This window comes from Archocentrus centrarchus, chromosome 7 (genome assembly GCF_007364275.1).
Source record: "Archocentrus centrarchus isolate MPI-CPG fArcCen1 chromosome 7, fArcCen1, whole genome shotgun sequence".
Taxonomy (NCBI): domain Eukaryota; kingdom Metazoa; phylum Chordata; class Actinopteri; order Cichliformes; family Cichlidae; genus Archocentrus; species Archocentrus centrarchus.
This window is the reverse complement of record NC_044352.1, coordinates 16245068-16265097: the sequence shown is the minus strand read 5'-3', so window position 1 is coordinate 16265097 and position 20030 is coordinate 16245068. Positions and strand designations below refer to the sequence as shown.

The 20030-nt window shown below is 39.8% G+C and overlaps 2 protein-coding genes across 3 annotated transcripts in view; one reads left to right on the top strand and one right to left on the bottom strand.

Annotated features, from left to right (window-relative positions):
* slc9a8 (solute carrier family 9 member 8) overlaps positions 1 to 10113 on the bottom strand; it is a 30779-nt gene extending 20666 nt beyond the window's left edge. Inside the window, exons 1-4 of one of the 2 annotated variants that reach the window (XM_030734088.1) lie at positions 9743 to 10112; positions 9200 to 9381; positions 6715 to 6795; positions 4844 to 4902 (exon numbers count right to left, since the gene is read on the bottom strand). In XM_030734088.1, the coding sequence (XP_030589948.1) occupies positions 4844 to 4902; positions 6715 to 6795; positions 9200 to 9381; positions 9743 to 9981 (561 nt within the window). In that variant the 5' untranslated portion in view covers positions 9982 to 10112. Of the gene's footprint in view, positions 1 to 4843; positions 4903 to 6714; positions 6796 to 9199; positions 9382 to 9742 lie in introns of both variants that reach the window. The other variant, XM_030734089.1, reaches the window with a different exon arrangement.
* A 774-nt stretch (positions 10114 to 10887) lies between these two features.
* The window catches only part of b4galt5 (UDP-Gal:betaGlcNAc beta 1,4- galactosyltransferase, polypeptide 5), a 31336-nt gene continuing 22193 nt past the window's right edge, over positions 10888 to 20030 (top strand). Inside the window, exon 1 of the mRNA XM_030734091.1 lies at positions 10888 to 11511. Coding sequence (XP_030589951.1) covers positions 11406 to 11511 — 106 coding nt within the window. The 5' untranslated portion in view covers positions 10888 to 11405. The remainder of the gene's footprint in view (positions 11512 to 20030) is intronic.

Here is a 20030-nt window from a genome sequence, read left to right as displayed (position 1 = left end):
CTTTGATTTAAAGTTAATGCTGTACAAGGACAACTGGAAGTCTCACTAATGTAAGTGGGAAATGCGTAAGCATTCAGACGTACTTTCAGATTTAATTAAATGATTTTTAAAAATTTTAAAGGAACTGTAGCTCAAGCTATACAAAGAAAAGGAGCACTTAAGTCAATAAATAATTTGGACTGTGTTGTTACGCAGTCTGACTTCTTTAACCTAAACAGGAATCCTTATCAGTACTATCAAAAATACTAATGCAATAAGTATGTCCATGTCAGCAAACAATAAAACATGGTCTTGTGGTTATTATGCATTCATCAAATACTCCATGCTATTCATCTGACACATGAAAGCCATTTCGGTGACCATCAGTTGACCTAATGAGTCATGGAGGAGGGGAAAAGTTAAGGTGGGGGAGGGGTGTGCCTAAGCTGTTAGTTACAGCCCTTTATCTGACAAAACTAATTTGGATGTCAACTCCAGGACAACAAGCGCGCGCACACACACCCATCAGGTATTTGGCTAGGACCGCCTGCCTGCCTCAAGATGCCATGGAAGCCTTCAAACACGTTCACTTAAACATGTTGCAGACAGGCACAAACATCCAAATACGCTTTTTATCTCTGAGCCTCTCATTCATTCGCTCTCACACACTCTCACACACACACGCGCGCGCACACACACGCACACAAACACGCTCCCAGGGACCTTAGCCCTCTGATTATTTCAGCAAAATAATGCAATCATTGTTGCTTCACAGCAAAATGGGCCAGCGTCCAAGATCAGGCACAGGCATCATGTGCCCATGCCTTACGCTCTAGCTGCCAATATGTCTGTGCATGATGCACCATGTGTTCTTGTGTTGGCCAAAGTGCATGTGCACGAGTGTGTTCTTTGCATAAACTATTTTAAAATGCAAAAGTCAATACATAGTGTGTATCAGTGAATGTTGATGTAGAAGTTGGTGAGTTATAGTGAATGGTTGATGCTACAGCTGTTTCTGATAGGAAGTTTGAAAAAGGCAGGACCATATTTACACCACCCAGTCAACAATATCACTCTTTGTATTATAAAAGCCAGTCATGACAGCTGGTCGAGCCTGAATTTCAATCTCAACAGCCCCAGAAGCAGATGGGGATTTAGACAGTTATTTCCACATTTGATGTGTGTTTTCTATAATGTATTGCAACACTTTCACAATTCCTGACAGTTTAATTCCACTCTGGACTTTTATATTTTTCTCACATAAAAATGTTAATCCACAATCCTCAAACTAACTAACTAAAGGTTATAAAACTGTTAGGACTTGCAGTTAAATATATGACGGAATAAATTGTTGTAAAATTTCAGATTTTTTTTCTTTGTAACTAATTAATCCAAATTAAACGAGTATAACAGGATTGATACAAGACAGAACCATAAAGCAAAAAAAAAAAAAACAAAAAAAAAACGGGAGATGATAGATTTCCCAATATCAACAAAAACATGGCTACAAGCATAGTGGGTCAAGCACAGAGGACAGCCTGGAGAGGATGTACTGTATGCTGGTGCTTGAAGGCTATGCCCTTGCTCACTTTGTTTTTTTAATACATTCAAATTTCAGGAAAAGTAGACCAACTCTTGCTTCCAGGTTACCAGTTTCTCTTGCCATTTAGCTCAAGCAGAAAGAAGTCTTCAGGGCAAGTGGTCAGGAATGAATAGTAACACCTGAGACACATGAAAGTATGTAGTAATCTGCCACTGTACTCCTGAGGCATAAATGCACAGGTTTTGGTTGATGCAAATAAAAATGTCTGTTGGAAAGACTGAACAAGCCCACAGAGACTGCTTTAAGGTTGAGAGCAACTATGGGTCAAATATGTATCAATTAATAAGGCAATTACTTTTAGATCAAGTAATCAATTGTTTTATGAATAATATATCAGAAAACCTGACAGCCCAAGAGGACTTGTTGGATTGTTTTTCTTGCAGGTGTTGACAAGATTTTGAAATGAATTATATAAGACATTGTAAAGGAGAAATCATTGCATTTTAGAAGTTAGGAGCAAACAAATGTTGGGGATTGCAATCCCACTGGCTGACAAAGCACCAGACTTTAGACACGATAGTACTGCAATGACCTCCTGAAACTATGGGGAAAGTTATAGACTGATCAGGAGTAATGAGATTTCAGAAATACTGGTATTAGTAGACATCAGAGAAATCTATGCTGTAAGAGAAGGAGAGATGAAATGGATAAAACCAGAAAGCTGACGATGGGTATACTCTGGAGAAGAGCTGATACAGAGCTTGAACTAAATGAGAAAAGATGAATGCCAAAGATGAAGGGAACACAGTTAAAAGGGAGTCGAGACACAGCAAAATAAATAAATAAATAAATATGAGTGCAGATGTTGAAGAGACCTTCATTTAGAGTATAGTGTCCCTGGAGGCTTGATTTTCACAACCGGTGAAATCACCATATTAAAAAAAGAAAAGAAAAAAGCCCCTAAAACCACAATTAAAACTTCTCTCCTTTTGTCGCTCTCTCTCTCTATGGCGTGGGAGACATCTATTAAAATATATGCCGCCCTTTGGGTCTAAAACACACCACTGCAGCCATTGGAGCAAAGTGATGTGCCTAGATAGGATAGTACTGAAAAGCTTAACCAGAGAGAGGTCTTATTTGGAATACAAATATTCCTGTTTCTCTCTCTGTTTTGCCTATGAGACAAATTGCTGCCAGTGTGTTACTTTATACCAGCATGCTACTTCCTCAATCTGTGTCAGAGCACAGGGGAGAAGCGGGCAGATGAGAGTAACTATCAGGGAAAAGCAGTGACGAGTAAAAGAAAAACACATAAGGGAAAAGCCTCTCTTTGCATGCTGCATTGTAAGGAGTGGGCTGAAGATAGAAAGCTTGGTAGTCAAAAGCAAAGGCAGCAGATTGGTGGTAAAAAGGAAAGGGCAAATCCAGCAATAACAAGATGCTGCTGCCTGGGGGAGTTGTATACCCTTCAGGCAGGATATAGGGCAGTCCTCCAGCTCCAGGCTGGTGAGATTACCAAGTGGGTCAGCTGTTCTAGTTGGAAGAGATGGCACCAGCCTTACATGCAGCTACCAAAAGATAAGATAAGATGAGATGAGATAAAATGCCTTTATTAGTCCCACAGTTGGGAAATTCACATTGTAACAGCAGCAGAGTGGACAGAGCAGGAATAAATAGATAACTAGATGCACTTTTGACTGGTACTGTATGTATATGTAAATATTACACAATAATACAGTTGACTAGTAGCAGCAAAACAGAATGTTTAATAGTGCAGTGTTTAGATGTTAATAACAGCAAGTATTGAGTATTGCACATTGAGATAATATGAACAAACCCCAGTGTATGCCTGTGTGTATTCACATTTGTACATTTACTACTGATGTACATTGTAGAGGAGTCTGACAGCAGCTGGAAGGAAAGACACTGATCAGGGAGAAGAGATGCCTTCTATTTACAGTAAAAATAAAATGCAAACCTGCAAATAAATGTACAATTTCAGAAGAGCTGCAATTAAAAAAAAAAAAAAATCCTGCTCACAGAACCCCAGTTTTGCCACTGGCCATGTTACTCCAAACATGTTTCATGATGCATCTTAGAGGCTTTTTAAAAAACAAATAGGTCAGACATAATAGATTTGCATCATGGCCTAGGTCTTTTGAGGTCTCAAATGGGCTATAAACCACTTAGCATATCCATGCTCCTACAAATAAGCAGCTGCAAGCCACAGTGTAATTCATACTGTTTTACTACTACTGAAGCTATTACCCCCTATACATGGACAGCACAGCAGGCCTGTTTGCTGCAAAATACACAAAAACACAGAGATAGCAGTCTAGAGATTCATAGGACAGGGGGAATGGGGGGAATGTGGGGAAAGGGGCTCCGGGGGCTCTGGTTACTAATGCAGATGACTCAGCAATACCCTGGGGCTCCCAAGCTTTAAACAAAACAATAGGACCCTGTGTGCAAGAAACACTGACATAACCTGTCCTTTTTTTCCTGGTTCCCCATCACTCTGGATATCTTTCTGTATCTACCTCTCTTGTTCACTTGCTCTCTCACTCACTGGCAGAGAACAATGTTAATGTTAATTAAAGGCTGTGAGAACCGCAAAGAGAAAAGGGTGGGCTCGTGAGTGTGTGTGTGTGTGTGTGTGGGGTGGGGTGGTAATCAAACAAAGAATGGTGTGCGTCACTGCAGGTCAAAGTTAGTGAGAAACATTGATATGAGACGTGACAAAAACAGTGACTGGGAAATGAATGAACGAGGGAACAAAAAGAAAGCCAAAAGAAGGGGAGATGAAAAAACTACAGCACATATGTTTGTGTTGGTGTGGGCGGGGGTTTTCCAGAGAATCTGCAGTAGTCATACAAGAACTAGGAAAAATGCTGGCAAAAGTTACAGGACTGTGTAATGTGTAGGAATGCAGTTAAGCTAAATGTGATCCATTACTGTATCTATCCAGAGTTTAAAAAGGCAAAGGTTTTACACAATACCTGTGTATATTCATTTGTGTGTTTGGGGAAATGTAACTATTTCACGCCATGCTAAGCAAATCAAACAAAACTGAAAACCAAAAATTTTGAATTTTGGAGCAGTGCAGTGTGGACAATAAAAGCAGCTGTGGATAAGCTGTAGATATGCACTGCACATGTATATTTGTTTGCGCATTTGGTGTATAGAGGGATGTGATTATTTTATTTAACGCTAAACTAAAAAAATTAAAATAAGAAACTGAAATTATGAATTTGGGCTAAGTGCAGTGTAGACACAAGAAAAGAAGCTGTGAGTGAGTGTTAACACTGAGTAAAACTGTACCTTCCAGTTGGCCAGTTCCTGAAACTCAATGATCTTAATGAAGCCTCCCATTAGAATCCCTGGAAAAAGTAAGGAAACAGAAATAACACAAGTGATTAAAAAAAAAAAAAAAAAAGAAGAAGAAAAAAAAAAAGTATTTCACTTCATGAAAATCATGCTACAACTGAAATACAAATGGAGTTTGAACTTGAGGTAAAGTGCTATTTTAGTGGTTGAAATAAATAAATGCCTGGCAAACGTCCACCACAGTTCAAAGATAAATTGCTAAAAAGAGCTACTGTTATACTTTTGTCTTTGAGAAAGTCCCATTGGGGCTTCAGCTCTCTTCCTACACAACCCAGCAGAACATTAATTAAAAGGGTGAGAAAACACAAAGCTTTGTAAAGGGCAGAGAAAAGGAGATAGATAAGATGAAGACAGAAATTAAACACAAGCCTCAAAGCAGTGTGTAAGATCCAGATATACTGACAGAGTGCAGAGGAAGACATAAAATGAGTAGATGGGAGAAAGGAAGTGATGAGGAAGGAAAAGCAGTCTTTTCCGATTTGTAAGCAGTGTTATCTCTCTTCAACAGAGTCCTCTGTGACAAAGCCTGTCGTATATAGAGCAAGCAGGTCGTCAAAAAGCAAAAGGCCTTCAGGGTCAAGACAGATGTGTGTCACTGTGAGTATAACTGCACAAGCATGTAAGGGGGAGGGGGGTAGTGGAGAGAATTAGGAGAATTAACCTGAACTGGCCTCACAGAGGAAGCAAAGCTGTACCTCAGGAAATTTTTTTTTTTTTTTTTTTAAAGTACTTCCATATGGAGTAAGGCTGCCAGTGGCCCCACTGGGTTAGTGTTTGCGCATCTTAAAATGCACAGACAACCTGAGGGAAACACTGTGTTTTCATTAGGTTGTCTGCCATTCCTTTCAGTTTGTTGCGCTATACAGATAAAAATTGGGTCTGTGTATATAATATATGCCTAAAATATGTAGTCCTGTAAAAAAAACAAGTACACACTTACTGCTTCCATAGGACCCAAGAGGTTAAGTAGCAGCCAGCTGTTGCTAAGTGATTATCAGCAAGTGTGAGCACCTCTGTTAAAACAGAAGTCTTCAGTGTTCATCCAAGCATTACAGCTCAGACTCTACAGGCCTCAGTCAGCATGTAAGAGAAAGACTGAGACAGCTTGTTTGGAACGGTTGCCAGAAGACATCCACTTCTCTTTAAAAATGATCTGGCTTTGGTTTTGCAACCACAGGACAGGGGTATGTTGCTGTCATTTAAGTCAAATATGAACTCCTCAGCACGCCAATGTATTCTAGAGTCAAATGTGAGACCATCTGTGCATCAGCTAAAGCTTAGCTAAAACTGGGACAATGATCCCAAACACAGCAGCAAGTCTACAACAGAATGGCTGAAAAAGAGTCAAAGTGTTGCAATGGCACAGTCAAAGTTCAGATCACAAATCACAACCTGATTAAAATGTGCTTAAAACAATCCATATGTGTTCTATACTGAGCCTTGGTGCACTTCATCCACTGTCTGAAATAAGCCCTTTTTGCTCTTCTCCCATTTAAGCCAGAAAAGCTTAATTTTTCAGCTTTAATTACTTTGACTTGGACAAATGCATTATAATGATTGCATTTTACTATGATGCCAAACACCTTTAAAGGATTAAAAACAAACAAACACACACACACACACACACATTTGATAGTGAGGCCAAAGTCTAAATCATAAGACTTGGAATTAGGTTCATTAAGTAAACTCTCAAATCAGTCTCAAATTTAATGTATTGTACTTCAAAAAGTTTTTTAGAGACATTTTAAGTACACATGGTGGCCTCATTCCTGTGCTGAGGAACATTCTACATAAGCAGTACTTACCTAAGGACACAACAGCCACACTCTCTGGGAGAAAATGCAGCTTGAACTTGATAAGCAGGTGCACCAATATGATGCAGATACCTGGGGGGAAAATATCACTGAATGTATAATTGGGGTACATCTATCCATGTTCATAAAATCATGCTGTCCCCCAAAATATTAGTGTTATATTTTCTCAGTAACCAACTAAACAGGGATGTCTTTGAAAGACACACAGTAATACACTATACTGCCAAAAGTATTCACTCATCCATCCAAATCATTAAATTCAGGTGTTCCAGTCACTTGCTTGCCACAGGTGTATAAAACAATCACCTAAGCATCCAGACTGTTCTACAAACATTTATGAAAGAATGAGTCATTCTCAGGAACTCATTCTCAGCAACTCAGTGAATTCCAGAATGGTACTGTGATGTGTAACAACTTCAGTCATGAAATTTCCTCATTATTCCACAGTCAACTGTTAATGGTATTATAATGAATAATGTTTGGAAATGACAGCAACTCAGCCATGAAGTAGTAGGCCATTTAAAACAACAGAGCAGGGTCAGCACATGCTGAGCCATATAGTGAACAGAGGTCACCAACTTTCTGCAGAGTCAGTCGCTACAGACCTCCAAACTTCATGTGGGCTTCGGATTAGCTCAGGAACAGTGCAGAGAGAGCTTCATGAAATGGGTTTCCATTGCTGAGCAGCTGCATCCAAGCACAATACAAAGCGTCAGATGGAGTGGTGTAAAGCACGCCGCCACTAGACTCTAGAGCAGTGGAGACGTGTTCTCTGGAGTGACGAATCACGCTTCTCCGTCTGGCAATCTGTTGGACGAGTATGGGTTTGGTGGTTGCCAGGAGAATGGTGCTTGTCTGACTGCATTGTGCCAAGTGTAAAGTTTGGTGGAGGGGGAATTACGGTTGGGGTTGGTTTTCAGGAGTTGGGCTCGGCCCCTTTGTTCCAGTAAAAGTAACTCTTAATGCTTCAGCTTACCAAGACCTTTTGGACAATTTCATACTCCCAACTTTGTGGGAACAGTTTGGGGATGGCCCCTTCCTGTTCCAACATGACTAACCAGCAGTGCACAGAGCAAAGTCCATAAAGACACAGATGAGTGAGTTTGGTGTGGAAGAATTTGACTGGCCTGCACAGAGTCCTGACCTCAACCCGACAGAACACCTTTGGGAAGAATTATAGCGGCGTTCTCATCCAACATCAGCCTCTGACCCTCACAAATGCGCTTATCATTAACACACTCCTAAACCTTGTGGAAAGCCTTCCCAGAAGAGTTAAAGTTATTATAGCTGCATAGGCCAATATCATATTAAACCCTATGGATTAAGATGGGATGTCACTCAAGTTTATATGTATGTGAAGGCAGAGGAGTGAATACTTTTGGCAATATAATGTGTCTAGCTCTTTCATTTCTTGAAATCACATTACAAATCAGCTGTAGTAGTTATCAGACTGAACATTAAAATATAATTATCTCCAAATTAGTTTTGGCAATGCCATCAGAAATATATATATATATATATATATATATATATATATATATATATATATATATATATATATATATATATATATATATATGTATATATATATATATATATATATATATATATATACACACATATATATATACATACATATATACATATACATTATACATACATATATAAATAGATATATATATACACACACATGCAAAAGTAGCATAATAATGATGACACAAACAATGACATGAAGAAAAAATCTTGCAGATGAGAAAACCATGAGATGTAGTGTTTGCAGAACTGAGTCCAGCAGATTAATTCATCAAATCAGAACTGTTCTCTCATAGGGGGGATGTTGAATTCAGGCCAAATTAACACATGCAGCATTTTGAAAGGCAGTTTTACATAATTTACAAGTATGTGGTTTCTAAACTCTGAGATGTTTTTTTTTTTTTTAATTTACTGACCACCTACTTTAGAAAAATGTTTTCTAAAGTTGTTTTCCTTTTATCCTTTAGGTTTGGGTTGACGACTAAAACTATATGCTTCCGCAAAGTAAAGGAGTCTAAATAGTAAGTATATGCATCATTCATGATATTATCTTGTTGTCTATAATCTTAAAGCGGGAAAGTGGACTAATGTGCATAATGGGTACTTCGTGTGTCTGAAGAAGTACTTCATGACCATTCTGTGTGTAACCACATCCTTTCTTCTATGCACTGGCATCATCCCAGATCATTATCTGCAAACTTGATTTAAAACACTTAATTGGCCCTCCATTATTAGGAGTGCGAGATGAGTTATCCATGCTTTGTTAACCACAAGAAGCATATTTCCTACTGTAAAACCATTTACTACTTTCTTTCTCTCTCTCCTGTTTGGTCAGAGAAACTGTAGACTACAAACAATTCCACAGGAATTCATGCTGGAAGTAAAATACTGTACAGATAATATGGAGTCAGACTGATTCAATGATAGGTGAATAAACACTAACCAATAACAAGCAGGCTGAAGAATATGGTCATCCCACTGGACTGCTCTTCTTCTTGAGCCTTAACCCCTGTCTGCACTGGCAGAATGGGCTTGACTGTTGGGGGTGCTGGGGTAGTTGGCTTGAGAGTAGTTGTTGAGTGAAGGGTGCCATTGCTGTAGTCCTCAGTGGTGTCATTGGCATTACTGCAAGGCAACAGGGAAGAGTAGAATTGTTAATTATGTCAATATGCCTAACCTACTTCCTGTGTTTAAAGGGGGACCATTTTAACTTAGACTTCAATTAAGCAAAGCTGACTAGAGTACATAAAACCGTTACCCAGTTTAAACAGATGGAATGCAGAGTTTGTTTTGATGGAATTATGTTTGTCTATGTATTATACACTTGTAATATTAACAACATAAATATTTATTTGGCTTCCACACAACAAGATTAATTGGACTGGTATCGTGTATTTGATATAGACAATACAGTGAAATTACGTCCAGTTAGGTACAATGAGCCAAGTTATTCCCGAGACTGAAATTAGTATTCGCTGTCTCTGACCTGACCGACGGTCCATCCTTCTGTAACTCATCTGAATCGAGATTATGTTTAGTTTCATGTTTCTTTAATGTCTGGTCTTCTTCGACTATAGTATTATCCTGTCGTTTGACATTTCCTCCATCGTCATCTCTCTCGTGCAGTGCCACTGAGTTTTCTGTCTCTGCTCGCGCTGACACGCAAAAACTTAACAGCAAAAAGGACAGTAACAAGCCTTTAGGACCAAGGCCTTTCATTCTCATCCGACTTTGTTTCAAACATGAAAACTACGTTTTGTAATAATTGTTTTTTTGTTTTGTTTTTTTTTTTTAAAAAGACCGTCTGTGTTGAGTCTTCTGCTCCCATTTATGTTGACATTACGGCTTTACTTCCGGGTAAACCTTTTGCTGGGAGTTGTAGTTTTTAGCTACGTTGCAAGATGGCATTAAAGAAAGGCGAGGGAACACCTGAGGCGGTTGATACGGTTTTTGTTTAAAAATAAAAATAGGCATATAGTTTTGTCTTCTAGATAATTCAGTTTTCTTTTGCGCATATGAAATGTCGTCGTTTGCAGTTCTTGTATGTTCAATTTCCCATGAGCCCTTGCAGGGAAGCCACCCTTCATCTTGGTGTTTCATGGATATTGTAGTTTTATTGTATATGGCACTGTCTGCAAAATACCAGATGTGCATTTTATAACACTAAAACATCTTGCACCTTGTACTGATTCATATTAGATGACTGCGAAGATTGGGAAATATATAAGCTGTATGTAAAATAAAATGAAAATAATTCAAATGTTGCCCACATACGTAACGAAGCCCTCCACTGTAAATCCACACACTTAGTGCACATCGAAGAGCATCTATAGGTTGTAAATAGTTTCGTATTTGTGATTATGACGGCATTCAAACAGTGAGCACTGTATGTGTACACATGGAGTGGACAGCCATTGTTTATCCGAACATTGATACATTAAGGAATTTTGTTTTATTGCAGTTTTGCTAATAAATTAGCCAGCAGTTACTAGCTATATCTTTAAATGGTGGTGAAAGCCTTAGCGTATCATTATATATCACGTACCATAAAACTATAACAACGTCGCAACGGCTATCGAAGCGTGTGTTATTCGAATTTTTGGTCGCCAGGCTTTACGCGGTTAACGTCGAGCCGTACCTGTGTGCTAGGCCAACGCTGCTGTGAACGCCCACTTTAGTTATTGCTTTTTTTTTTTTTTTTCTTTTGCGGAGAGACCGCTCCATTCATAGGGTTGGGCAGGCAGGCAGGCAGGCAAGGCAGCGCAGCGCAGGAGAGGCAACATCATCGGCGACTAGCGTGGAACCCAGATAATGGTCTCACACTGAGAATAATAGGGCCAGTTCAAACCGCGCTGTCATTGTTTTCTTTATACATCGGGCCTACCGTGATACTGAACCGAAACATCACGTCAGTAATGGAATTTAAGTATATTGGCTGAATATTGGAGGTCCTATACTTGACCTGCCGCGGAAACACACGGACTTCCTAGACGCCTGACTCACAGCTGCCGCAGCCCTACCACTCTGCTCGGCTCATTTAACGCAGACCGTCACCGGACTACTGGCTCTGGCATCTGGATACATCAGAACGGGTCTGCCATCGTTTCAGAAACGCGAACGTGCCTGTGTGTGCTTTTGTTGCCTGTATAATGCCGACACATTTGCGGTTCCGGAGAAGGTCATTCCTTGGGCTTTTATTCCTTTTTTCACTGTCCACCTCGGCATTGTATTTCATCTACTCCGCCCCCGGAATCGGTAAGTGAAGTCAAATTAATGATTTTTTTTCCACATTATCAGTGATGAGCCTGTAGTGAGATTGTTTGCACGGGCTGTTAGGTCATGTGTGACAGCTCGGCTGAGAAAAGACGTTGCCATGCGCCTGTGCTCATCTTCCGATCAGTGATGATGCCCATCTGGATGCTGGAGCTCAGTCCTATAATATCCACTTACCTGGCCACCATAATGATAGTATCGTTGTTAAGCATTGCTATTATATTCATTCCGATGCTAGCAGGCCTAACGGCTATGATTATACTGCTCATCGTAATGTCTGGGACCACAGGGGAAAAATTGTGGTATTTTGGCCCTCATTTCAGATACCCTGATGCCACCAATAGAATTGCCAAAGCTGACTCATACGAATTTCACGTCTCTCCTTTTTTAGGGGGGCAGATTTGGGCAGGGTTACTTTATGAATCTTGGATACATGAGCATAAATGATGAGCCTAAATGTTGTGGTGTCAACCGAAGCATAGGGATCACTTACAAGCGAGTCATTCCTAGATCATATGCCGCCTGTTAAGTCACATGCAGTTGTGTAATATCACATGTCCTAAATACCTCCTATAATTAATTCATTAACGTTTCGTATTATCCCCATCCTTCTCTTGTTCTATTACTCTGTGTGTTTCACTGTGTGTGGACATGTCTGTCACCTCGGTATCTCACACATTCCTTTTTAGGGCCTTCTAGCTTCAACCGTGGCCTATTCATCCTATCAGGCTGGACAACTAGGCATGCTACTTTGAGCTTCATTATCCATGTTATGGAATAACCTCTACCGCATTTCAGTTAATTCGTCAGGGTTTATCTTGATATTCATTAATAAAATATGAACTTTTGCGAACGCTGACAAATAAGATGAGATGCCTTTATTGTCACCATATATGGTGATACCGTGAAATTGCAGGTGCTCTTGCAGTGACATAGAAAAGCACATTACATGGATCCATATATGCTCCCAATCATATGCACAATCAGTTTCAGCTAATCATAAAACCATACAACATAGAAAGGACAGAACAAGGCAATGTGAAACAATGCACAATATGTAAATAAGGAGCAACAGCATAGTTGCCATATTGTTCTGTTTTTGACATTAAAAAGAAGTTTCACAGATGTTTTTGAGGAAGTCAGAACTGAAATTAAAAGTTATCTACTGGCTTTACTGGGTGGATGTCCTGCTGTTTGGACCTAAAGGCCGGGCTTCCTTGAAACACGGAGAAATAGTAACTGCTTCTTTTAGAACAGTCTATACTGTCATAAATCATCACTGAGTCATCACTGAGCCAAAATAAACCCACAAAATGTTTGTATGAGCAAGACAATTATGGGTTTTCAGCCCCCCCCCCCCCCCCCCCCCCTAAAAAAAGCACGATATAGAGTTCATGTCATCCAAGTGTAGCCTTTCTAGAACATCAAAGAAAAAGCTTTTATTTCTTACTCATCCAAATGGGTATTGATCTATTCACGCTTTTTACCAGCTTTGGACAACTTAATCAATCATCAAATCAATTCTTATATGGAGGAAACATTGCTGACAGGAATAGCCTGTGTTGGGTTAAGTAACAGAGCAACGATCCCTCTAAATGTGAAAATCCTTTATTTAGTTGACTATTTTCCCAGTTCAAGCATTGAGCTGCACATGCTATTGTGTGACTGTAACGGCCACATGGATTAATGGGGTTTGGTTTAGAAGCAGAACAAGAACCAGAAGCGCCAGTCTATTAATTATACATGGTAACTAGGAAAACAAGGCAGCTTTGCTGCTGTTACTAAAAGCCTCAGTTTAGTCTTTTACACTTAAGGGGAGCCTGGGTGAGCTCTGGCAGCAGACCTTAACTAGGTAACCATGTGGTGGTTTGAAAAGAGAGAATTTTTCTTTTTTAAATCATAAGTTGGGATTACTTACTGGCAGTGATGGTGAGACTGGGACATGAGCAGAAGTTACCCATCCTGTAGTCAGAGATATCTAATAGAAACCGGGACCGGGAGGAAATGGAGGTGGTTAACATTAAGATCTGAAACAATGACACATTATTGTTTGATCAGAGTATCACCAACAGAACACATTTTGTTTTTAAGCTCTTAGGCCTCACCATATCTTTCACCTATTCAAAATACGTTTATGAAACAGAGAAGCTTGAAAGATAAATCAACCACCAGACATACAAAATGCTATTTTCTGTTGTGTATACTTTAAGTATTAAAAACTGTGTTGGTTTGACATTTTAATGATTACTGTTTATGTTCATCAGATAAACTATAACCACATTTTCCAGTCTGAACTTCCTCCAGCTTTTGTTATCCATTCAAGAGCAGAAGATTACAAATGTAGTTTTCAACATGATTGTCAGACGTACCAGTGAGCGCTTCTCTACATTTCATGAAACTGCAAGGAAATATTTAAACTACACACCTGACCATTTGTTCCCCATAAATGTATAAAACATATAGTTTCTGGCAGCTACACTTTTTAATGTGAACAGATTTACTGAAAGGGATCGTGGGAGGGGACACTGCAAAGAATTATCAGAATAGTTCAGAGTATAGAGAAGAAATTACACTATTAAAAAGGGCAAGGGGATGAGGAGGGGAAGATGAAAGAGATGAACTGAGCTCCTTTCCTTCTGCTGGTTTGCACATTGGGGAACCCATCCAGAACACCTGAACAGGGCTTCCTATGATACCCAGGTGGCCTCAGTGCAACATGCCCCATTTTCACAGATTAGTCTCTCTCTCTCTGTGCACTTTATGGCTCCCTCAGTTTCTATGTCTGCATGTACTCATATGCACTGATACCACAGCCTCTATGAGGTCCCTGAGCATGGATGCTGACTGATGCAGACTGGGGATGCAGGGCACAGCTGGGCCTGATTGAAGCAGTTTATTTAATTAAAACATGCAAGGATCCCACTGGAGCAAGCGCTAGGGAAGACGCAGCCTCTGTTTGTGGGTCTGATCACCGACATACACACACACACACCCCTACAAATCCACGGAGAGCAAGAAAGACAAGAACCCAGGTGTTTGACTCTCCAGAGTCAGAGATTCACGTCACAATACAGTGCCATTTTGCCATCTGCCAAAATGGCACTGTATGGGCAAAACTCTGTAATAACATGTCCATCTTGTACCTGATTCAAATCTAGGTGTGACCTGTCGTTAGTACACAGTTTTGATAGGCGTGTGTGTGTGTGTGTGTGTGTGTGTGTGTGTGTGTGTGTGTGTGTGTGTGTGTGTGTGTGTGTGTGTGTGTGTGTGTGTGTTTAATTGCTTCACAGCAACTGCTACCAAGCAAGTACACACTCGAGCTTTGTGGTTACCACACATACCCTCTGTTGCACATGGAAACTTAGTCTGACCGTCACTAACATTTTAGAATTTGTAAATGCAGACTGTCAAACCTAGTGTGAATTTGCTTAAAAAAACCAAAACAAAACAAAACAAACAAAAAAACAAACTATAACTCCTTGAGTGAAATCTGCTCAATAAAATGATTGGCTGATTTAAAAAGAAAACTTGAGCGTCACAAATTAGGTGTGAAAAATCATTACATTTCAGTGTACCTTGGTATCTTTTGCAATAACATCAACTACCACTTTCTTATATTGCGCTAATGAGGGAAAATCGTAGCTTTCATTTGTAAATGACCATTTAACTCGAAACCTGTTCTGCTTTCTTGAATTTCAACATTTTAGTAGTTTGACTCCACATTTAAATTATGTCACACATGTCTTGTCGTGTGTAGAAAAACCTGTATTTTTGGCTACACAATTAGTCACAGTAAATGTCTATGAAATTCAATTCAATTTAATTCTGTTTCTTGTAGTTCACGTTCTTGCAATAGATTACCACTTGCAGAATCTATTTGAACCTGGTGATCTGATTGCATTTGAGATGTCTTTCCTTGTCCGCACAGTAGTAGTGCTACACTATAGTATAACTGTCTGGCAAACAAATGGTGACTGCATTCTCTCCACCCTGTCTCAAAAGAATAATTTGTGGAAACTCACAGAGGGGCCATGTTTTTAATTTTTGCTAGGCTTTGTGCCCTGCCCTCACTTCACAGACAGATCTAGCAGGGCAGGTTTGTGTTATGATGCGTTAGCCTCTTGCGGTGTACGAGAGCCGTTTTCCCTGATTTTCCATTTCCTCTGGTCACGCCCACTAAGTGTTGCATATGTGCTCATATATGATTGACTTACTCATGTGTCTGTTTGCACACATAAAAGTGGCTGCCTTACCTCGGGAATATTTGAATCCTAATTTGGGTAAAAAATTATGGCTGTGGTGTGGGAGGAAGATATTTCCAAAGAAAAGGCAGATAATATTTTGTGATGTGGGTCTGTAAATTTTAGGGAAGTCTACATTAGGCCTGCTTGAACCTCGATGAGTAGATCTTTGTGATAACATTATTCAAATGCAGACCGGTTCCTCTTTCTTAAAAGGTGTAACTCATTCATTTTGTCGAGGCAAAAGACATGGCGTTTAATGTGCTGCACATTACACTTTAGTTCATTACACTAAATTGATATGCTCAATCTGCTCTCTGACTAATGAATAGCAGGCAGCTGATGTCCACTATTAGAACTAAAATTCACATCAGTACTAGCTGTAGTTAAACTGCCTCTGCTAAGTCTTGTAATGTTAAAGTCTATACACAAAGGTAAAAATCATGGTCGATGGGAACCACAGAACTAAGCACTGGATTTACTCCAACAGAGATCTGCTTGTTGTGGTAATAGTGGTGCACTGCAGTGTTAAGTTATTGTGCGTGTGTGTATGTATTTATGTGCAAGTGTGTGTGTGTGTATGTATTTAAGTGCAAGTAAGTAGAGTTGTGCCTGTGGAAAATACAGCCTGGTGTCTGTCATAATACTCGGGGCCCATTTGTGCTTGATGGGTTTGTTACTTCTGTGCTGATGCTGGTGTCTCTGTGTTGATACCTGAGCTTCTCTGGAACTCTTAAAGCCGTCTATCCTGGTCCTAGAGGCCCAGTGTAGTAATAGCCTCACCCCCATCCTACACCTTCCTGCTTCTCGAGGTTACTGGAATTAGCTGGCAACTTCAGGTTAGATTCCAGAAGCTAGGGAGAGCCAGAGTGAAATATTAACTCTGTGCCAAGCTGCCTCAGGTGGATTTCATCGTGAATCGGAAAGTATGCTGAATAGTGATAAATTATGCAGCTTAAACTTTTTAAACTATCTTTAGACAACTACAAATGAACTTCACTGATTTATTAGTAAGTAGAAAGCCGTAGGAAATCCAAACACGGAAAGTTAGATGCCCAAGAGTCCAGACGCAAAAATTCCTCTACTTTGAGCAGTCTGCTGTTTGACATTTTACTGCAGTTGCCATGGTTCCCTCAGGACTTGTTCCCATCCAGGACTGACTAGTTTTTATTGTCACTGAAACCATAGAGACATGCCATCTTTGTTCCCATGATGGTCTGGGTGATAACAAATCCCTTAGGATATAGCCATCACAGTCATTAGGGATAGAGTCAAGTCTCTTTGCTTGAGACTGTACTGTATAGATAGGACCTCTCAGTAAATGCCCTTAGAACTAGTATAACAAGCCTAACTAATGTTGGACTTGGCCTGCTTTCTTTCTTTCTTTCTTTTTTTTTTTTAACCTTGATGGGGCCGAAGAGCACTTGCCTCATTATTTCAATAAACACATATAAATTGTTATTTCTGCTTCAGTATAGACCCTCTTCACTTGGGTAAATCTGCCTACTGTGATTAGTCTGTTAATGTCCTTGTATTGTAAATGCATGTGCACAGGTGATGTACGTTCAGCAGCAGCAGGAACCGAGATTAGTCTAATGTAAATTGTGAATACTTGTTAGAGTGTGGATACTGACCGAACTGGATGAAATTTTAAATACGGTCTGTGGTTGCAGACAGTGCAGTGAAGAGTAAAAATGAAACAGGGAAAGAAAAACAGTCATATTAGTGCATCTTAAAAATAAGTCAGCGTTATACGGTTTTGATGCATTAGATGGCACAGTAAAAAGCTTCTTGGGTCTATTGTTTTGCTACACATCACCATCACATCAGCTGTTAAACTGATTCACAGGTAAATGGTGATGTTTTAATTTTAAAGAGGCAAAAAAGAATAAAGGTGAGGGTCCACCTGTTGCTAGTAAGGCAAATCTAATATGAAAGTGGGTGTATGCACAGTGATGAACAGTTAATTCACTTTAACTCAGCAGTGTTGGTTTAATAAATTATGATTCAGAATCTAAACAATAGAATACTTACCTTGAATTACTTCATAACGTTATTTCTTCTCACTCAGGTTTGCTCAGATTTAAAAATGTCTTTCTCATTTTATTTGTTATTTTGTGCTTAAAACCCCCAACCTCATTCTGTTCCTGTTTTGGCCTCATAGTTTTTTTTTTTTGTTTGTTTGTTTGTTTGTTTGTTTTTTGACATACCTATAGAAAGACATAGCAAGCACTATCATATGCTTTTTAATTTTTTTTTCTGTAAAAGAATCCCTTACCTGTCTGGATATTTGACCACAAGTGGAGGTGAGTGGAGGTGTACCAGTGCTTAAGCCTTAATTATACTGTTGTGGACATGGACAGCGAGAGACAGTACAGCAGAGTAGTCATTGCTGTTGAACCTTGATTATACTCTGTTGCAGACAGTTGGAGACATGACAGACAGCAGTCTTTCCTGTTATACCTTTTTGAAGTCTGCTTAAAGTCTGCCGCCTGGGATGCACGCACAGTTGGTGCATTGTAATGTAAAATCCCTGGGGACGAGTTAACGCAGTCACAAAAAATTAGCAGGCACACAGATGTCCACGGGACCCTCGCGCTCACTGTATGATGACGAAATTTCCGTTACTCAGACCCAAGTGGATCCTAGCAGACTCACGGATGCAGAAAGTATCATTAAGGCCTTAGTTGGAGGGCAGTGAGTTATTTTAGAGGCTTCCTGAGGGCCTTGTGTTGAGGCACTAATCATTTATGTAACATAATCATCTAGGGGAGAATCCCAGTCTTTGTTGACCTCGTCTGAGCCTCCCTTTGTTTTTGAGACCGTTACCATGGTTACTTTGGTCAAATGTTTGAGGGCAGTCAAACATGCCGGTGAGGCATAATCCAATTGCACACAGTGTGTTGATGAGTGACGCACTGCTGATTCTAGGGGATCATTACTGCAAGGACAGCATTGGTTTTAAACTTTGCCCACAATAACCGTTTACTGAAAGGAAATATACACTGTCTAAGCCTTACGTGAAAACATGCAGAGGAGACTTGCTTTCATGCAGATATTGAACTGTATAGTGTTGCACATCTCCCATTATTTGCTTTAAGCATATGTTACATTTTTTTTACACCTTTGACATAAGAATATATGTCTTAGCAGAATAACAATAGACCCACTGCAAACTGTCCAGTTCCATCCTCAAAAAGTAGTTATGCTTCATGCCACTCTTGCCCACAGCAGATTACTGCAGTTACTAGCTGTGATAATTACCTGAAAAAAATCTGCTTACCTTTGCTAAATGAATCACCTGACTACACTGACTTTAAATGATTGTGTTCTAAAACTGACACTGTTTTTCTTAGCATGACTTGCCTTCTTCCTAGAATTTTCTTTCTGAGCACAACAGTTGCAATTTTTTAACATTTTGTGATATGCTGAGTGTCATAGTAACATATATTAGGCTTTATCACTTTTCTTTAACTGAAAATTACACTGACCAAGCATAGCATTATGACCACTGACTGGTGAAGTAAATAACACAGTTTACCTCTTCATCATGGCACCTTTTGGTAAGCGGGATATATTGGGGAGCAAGTGACCTCAAAGTTGATGTGTTAGAAGCAGCTACCTAAGCATTGTTGCAGACCATGTACACGCTTTCATGGAAACAGTGTTTCCTGATGGCTGTGCCCTCTTTCAGCAGGATAATGCGCCCTGTCACAAAGAAAAAAGTGTTCAGGAATGGTTTGAGGAGCACAACAATGAATTTAGGGTGTTGACTTGGCCTCCAAATTCCTCAGATCTCAGTCCACTCGAGCATCTTTAGGATGTGCTGGACAAACAAGTCTGATCCATGGAGGCCCCACCTCGCACCTTACAGGACATAAAGAATCTGTTGCTTAGATCTTGATACAGATACAATAGCATACACACAATAGCACCTTCAGGGGTCTAGTGAAGTCCATGCCTTGACAGGTCAGGGCTGTTTTGGCAGCAAACGGGCCTCAAAAGTGATAGTGGGTGCTCTGGGCAATCATTTAGTCACCACAAGTTGCAATCGGTTGCAGAATGTGAAAAAATTCAATATATTTCCCACCCCTGAGGGCAACTTGGATGATTCAATTCATAATATTGAAGAGGTCCAGGTAACTAAAACTCTGATAAGTCCTCTTACTCCAAATGTGAGAACACTACGGTGATTATGCCTATGTGCTGCTGGTGAAAGTATTGCAATATTTATATATTTGTGATATTAAAAAAGTCTGC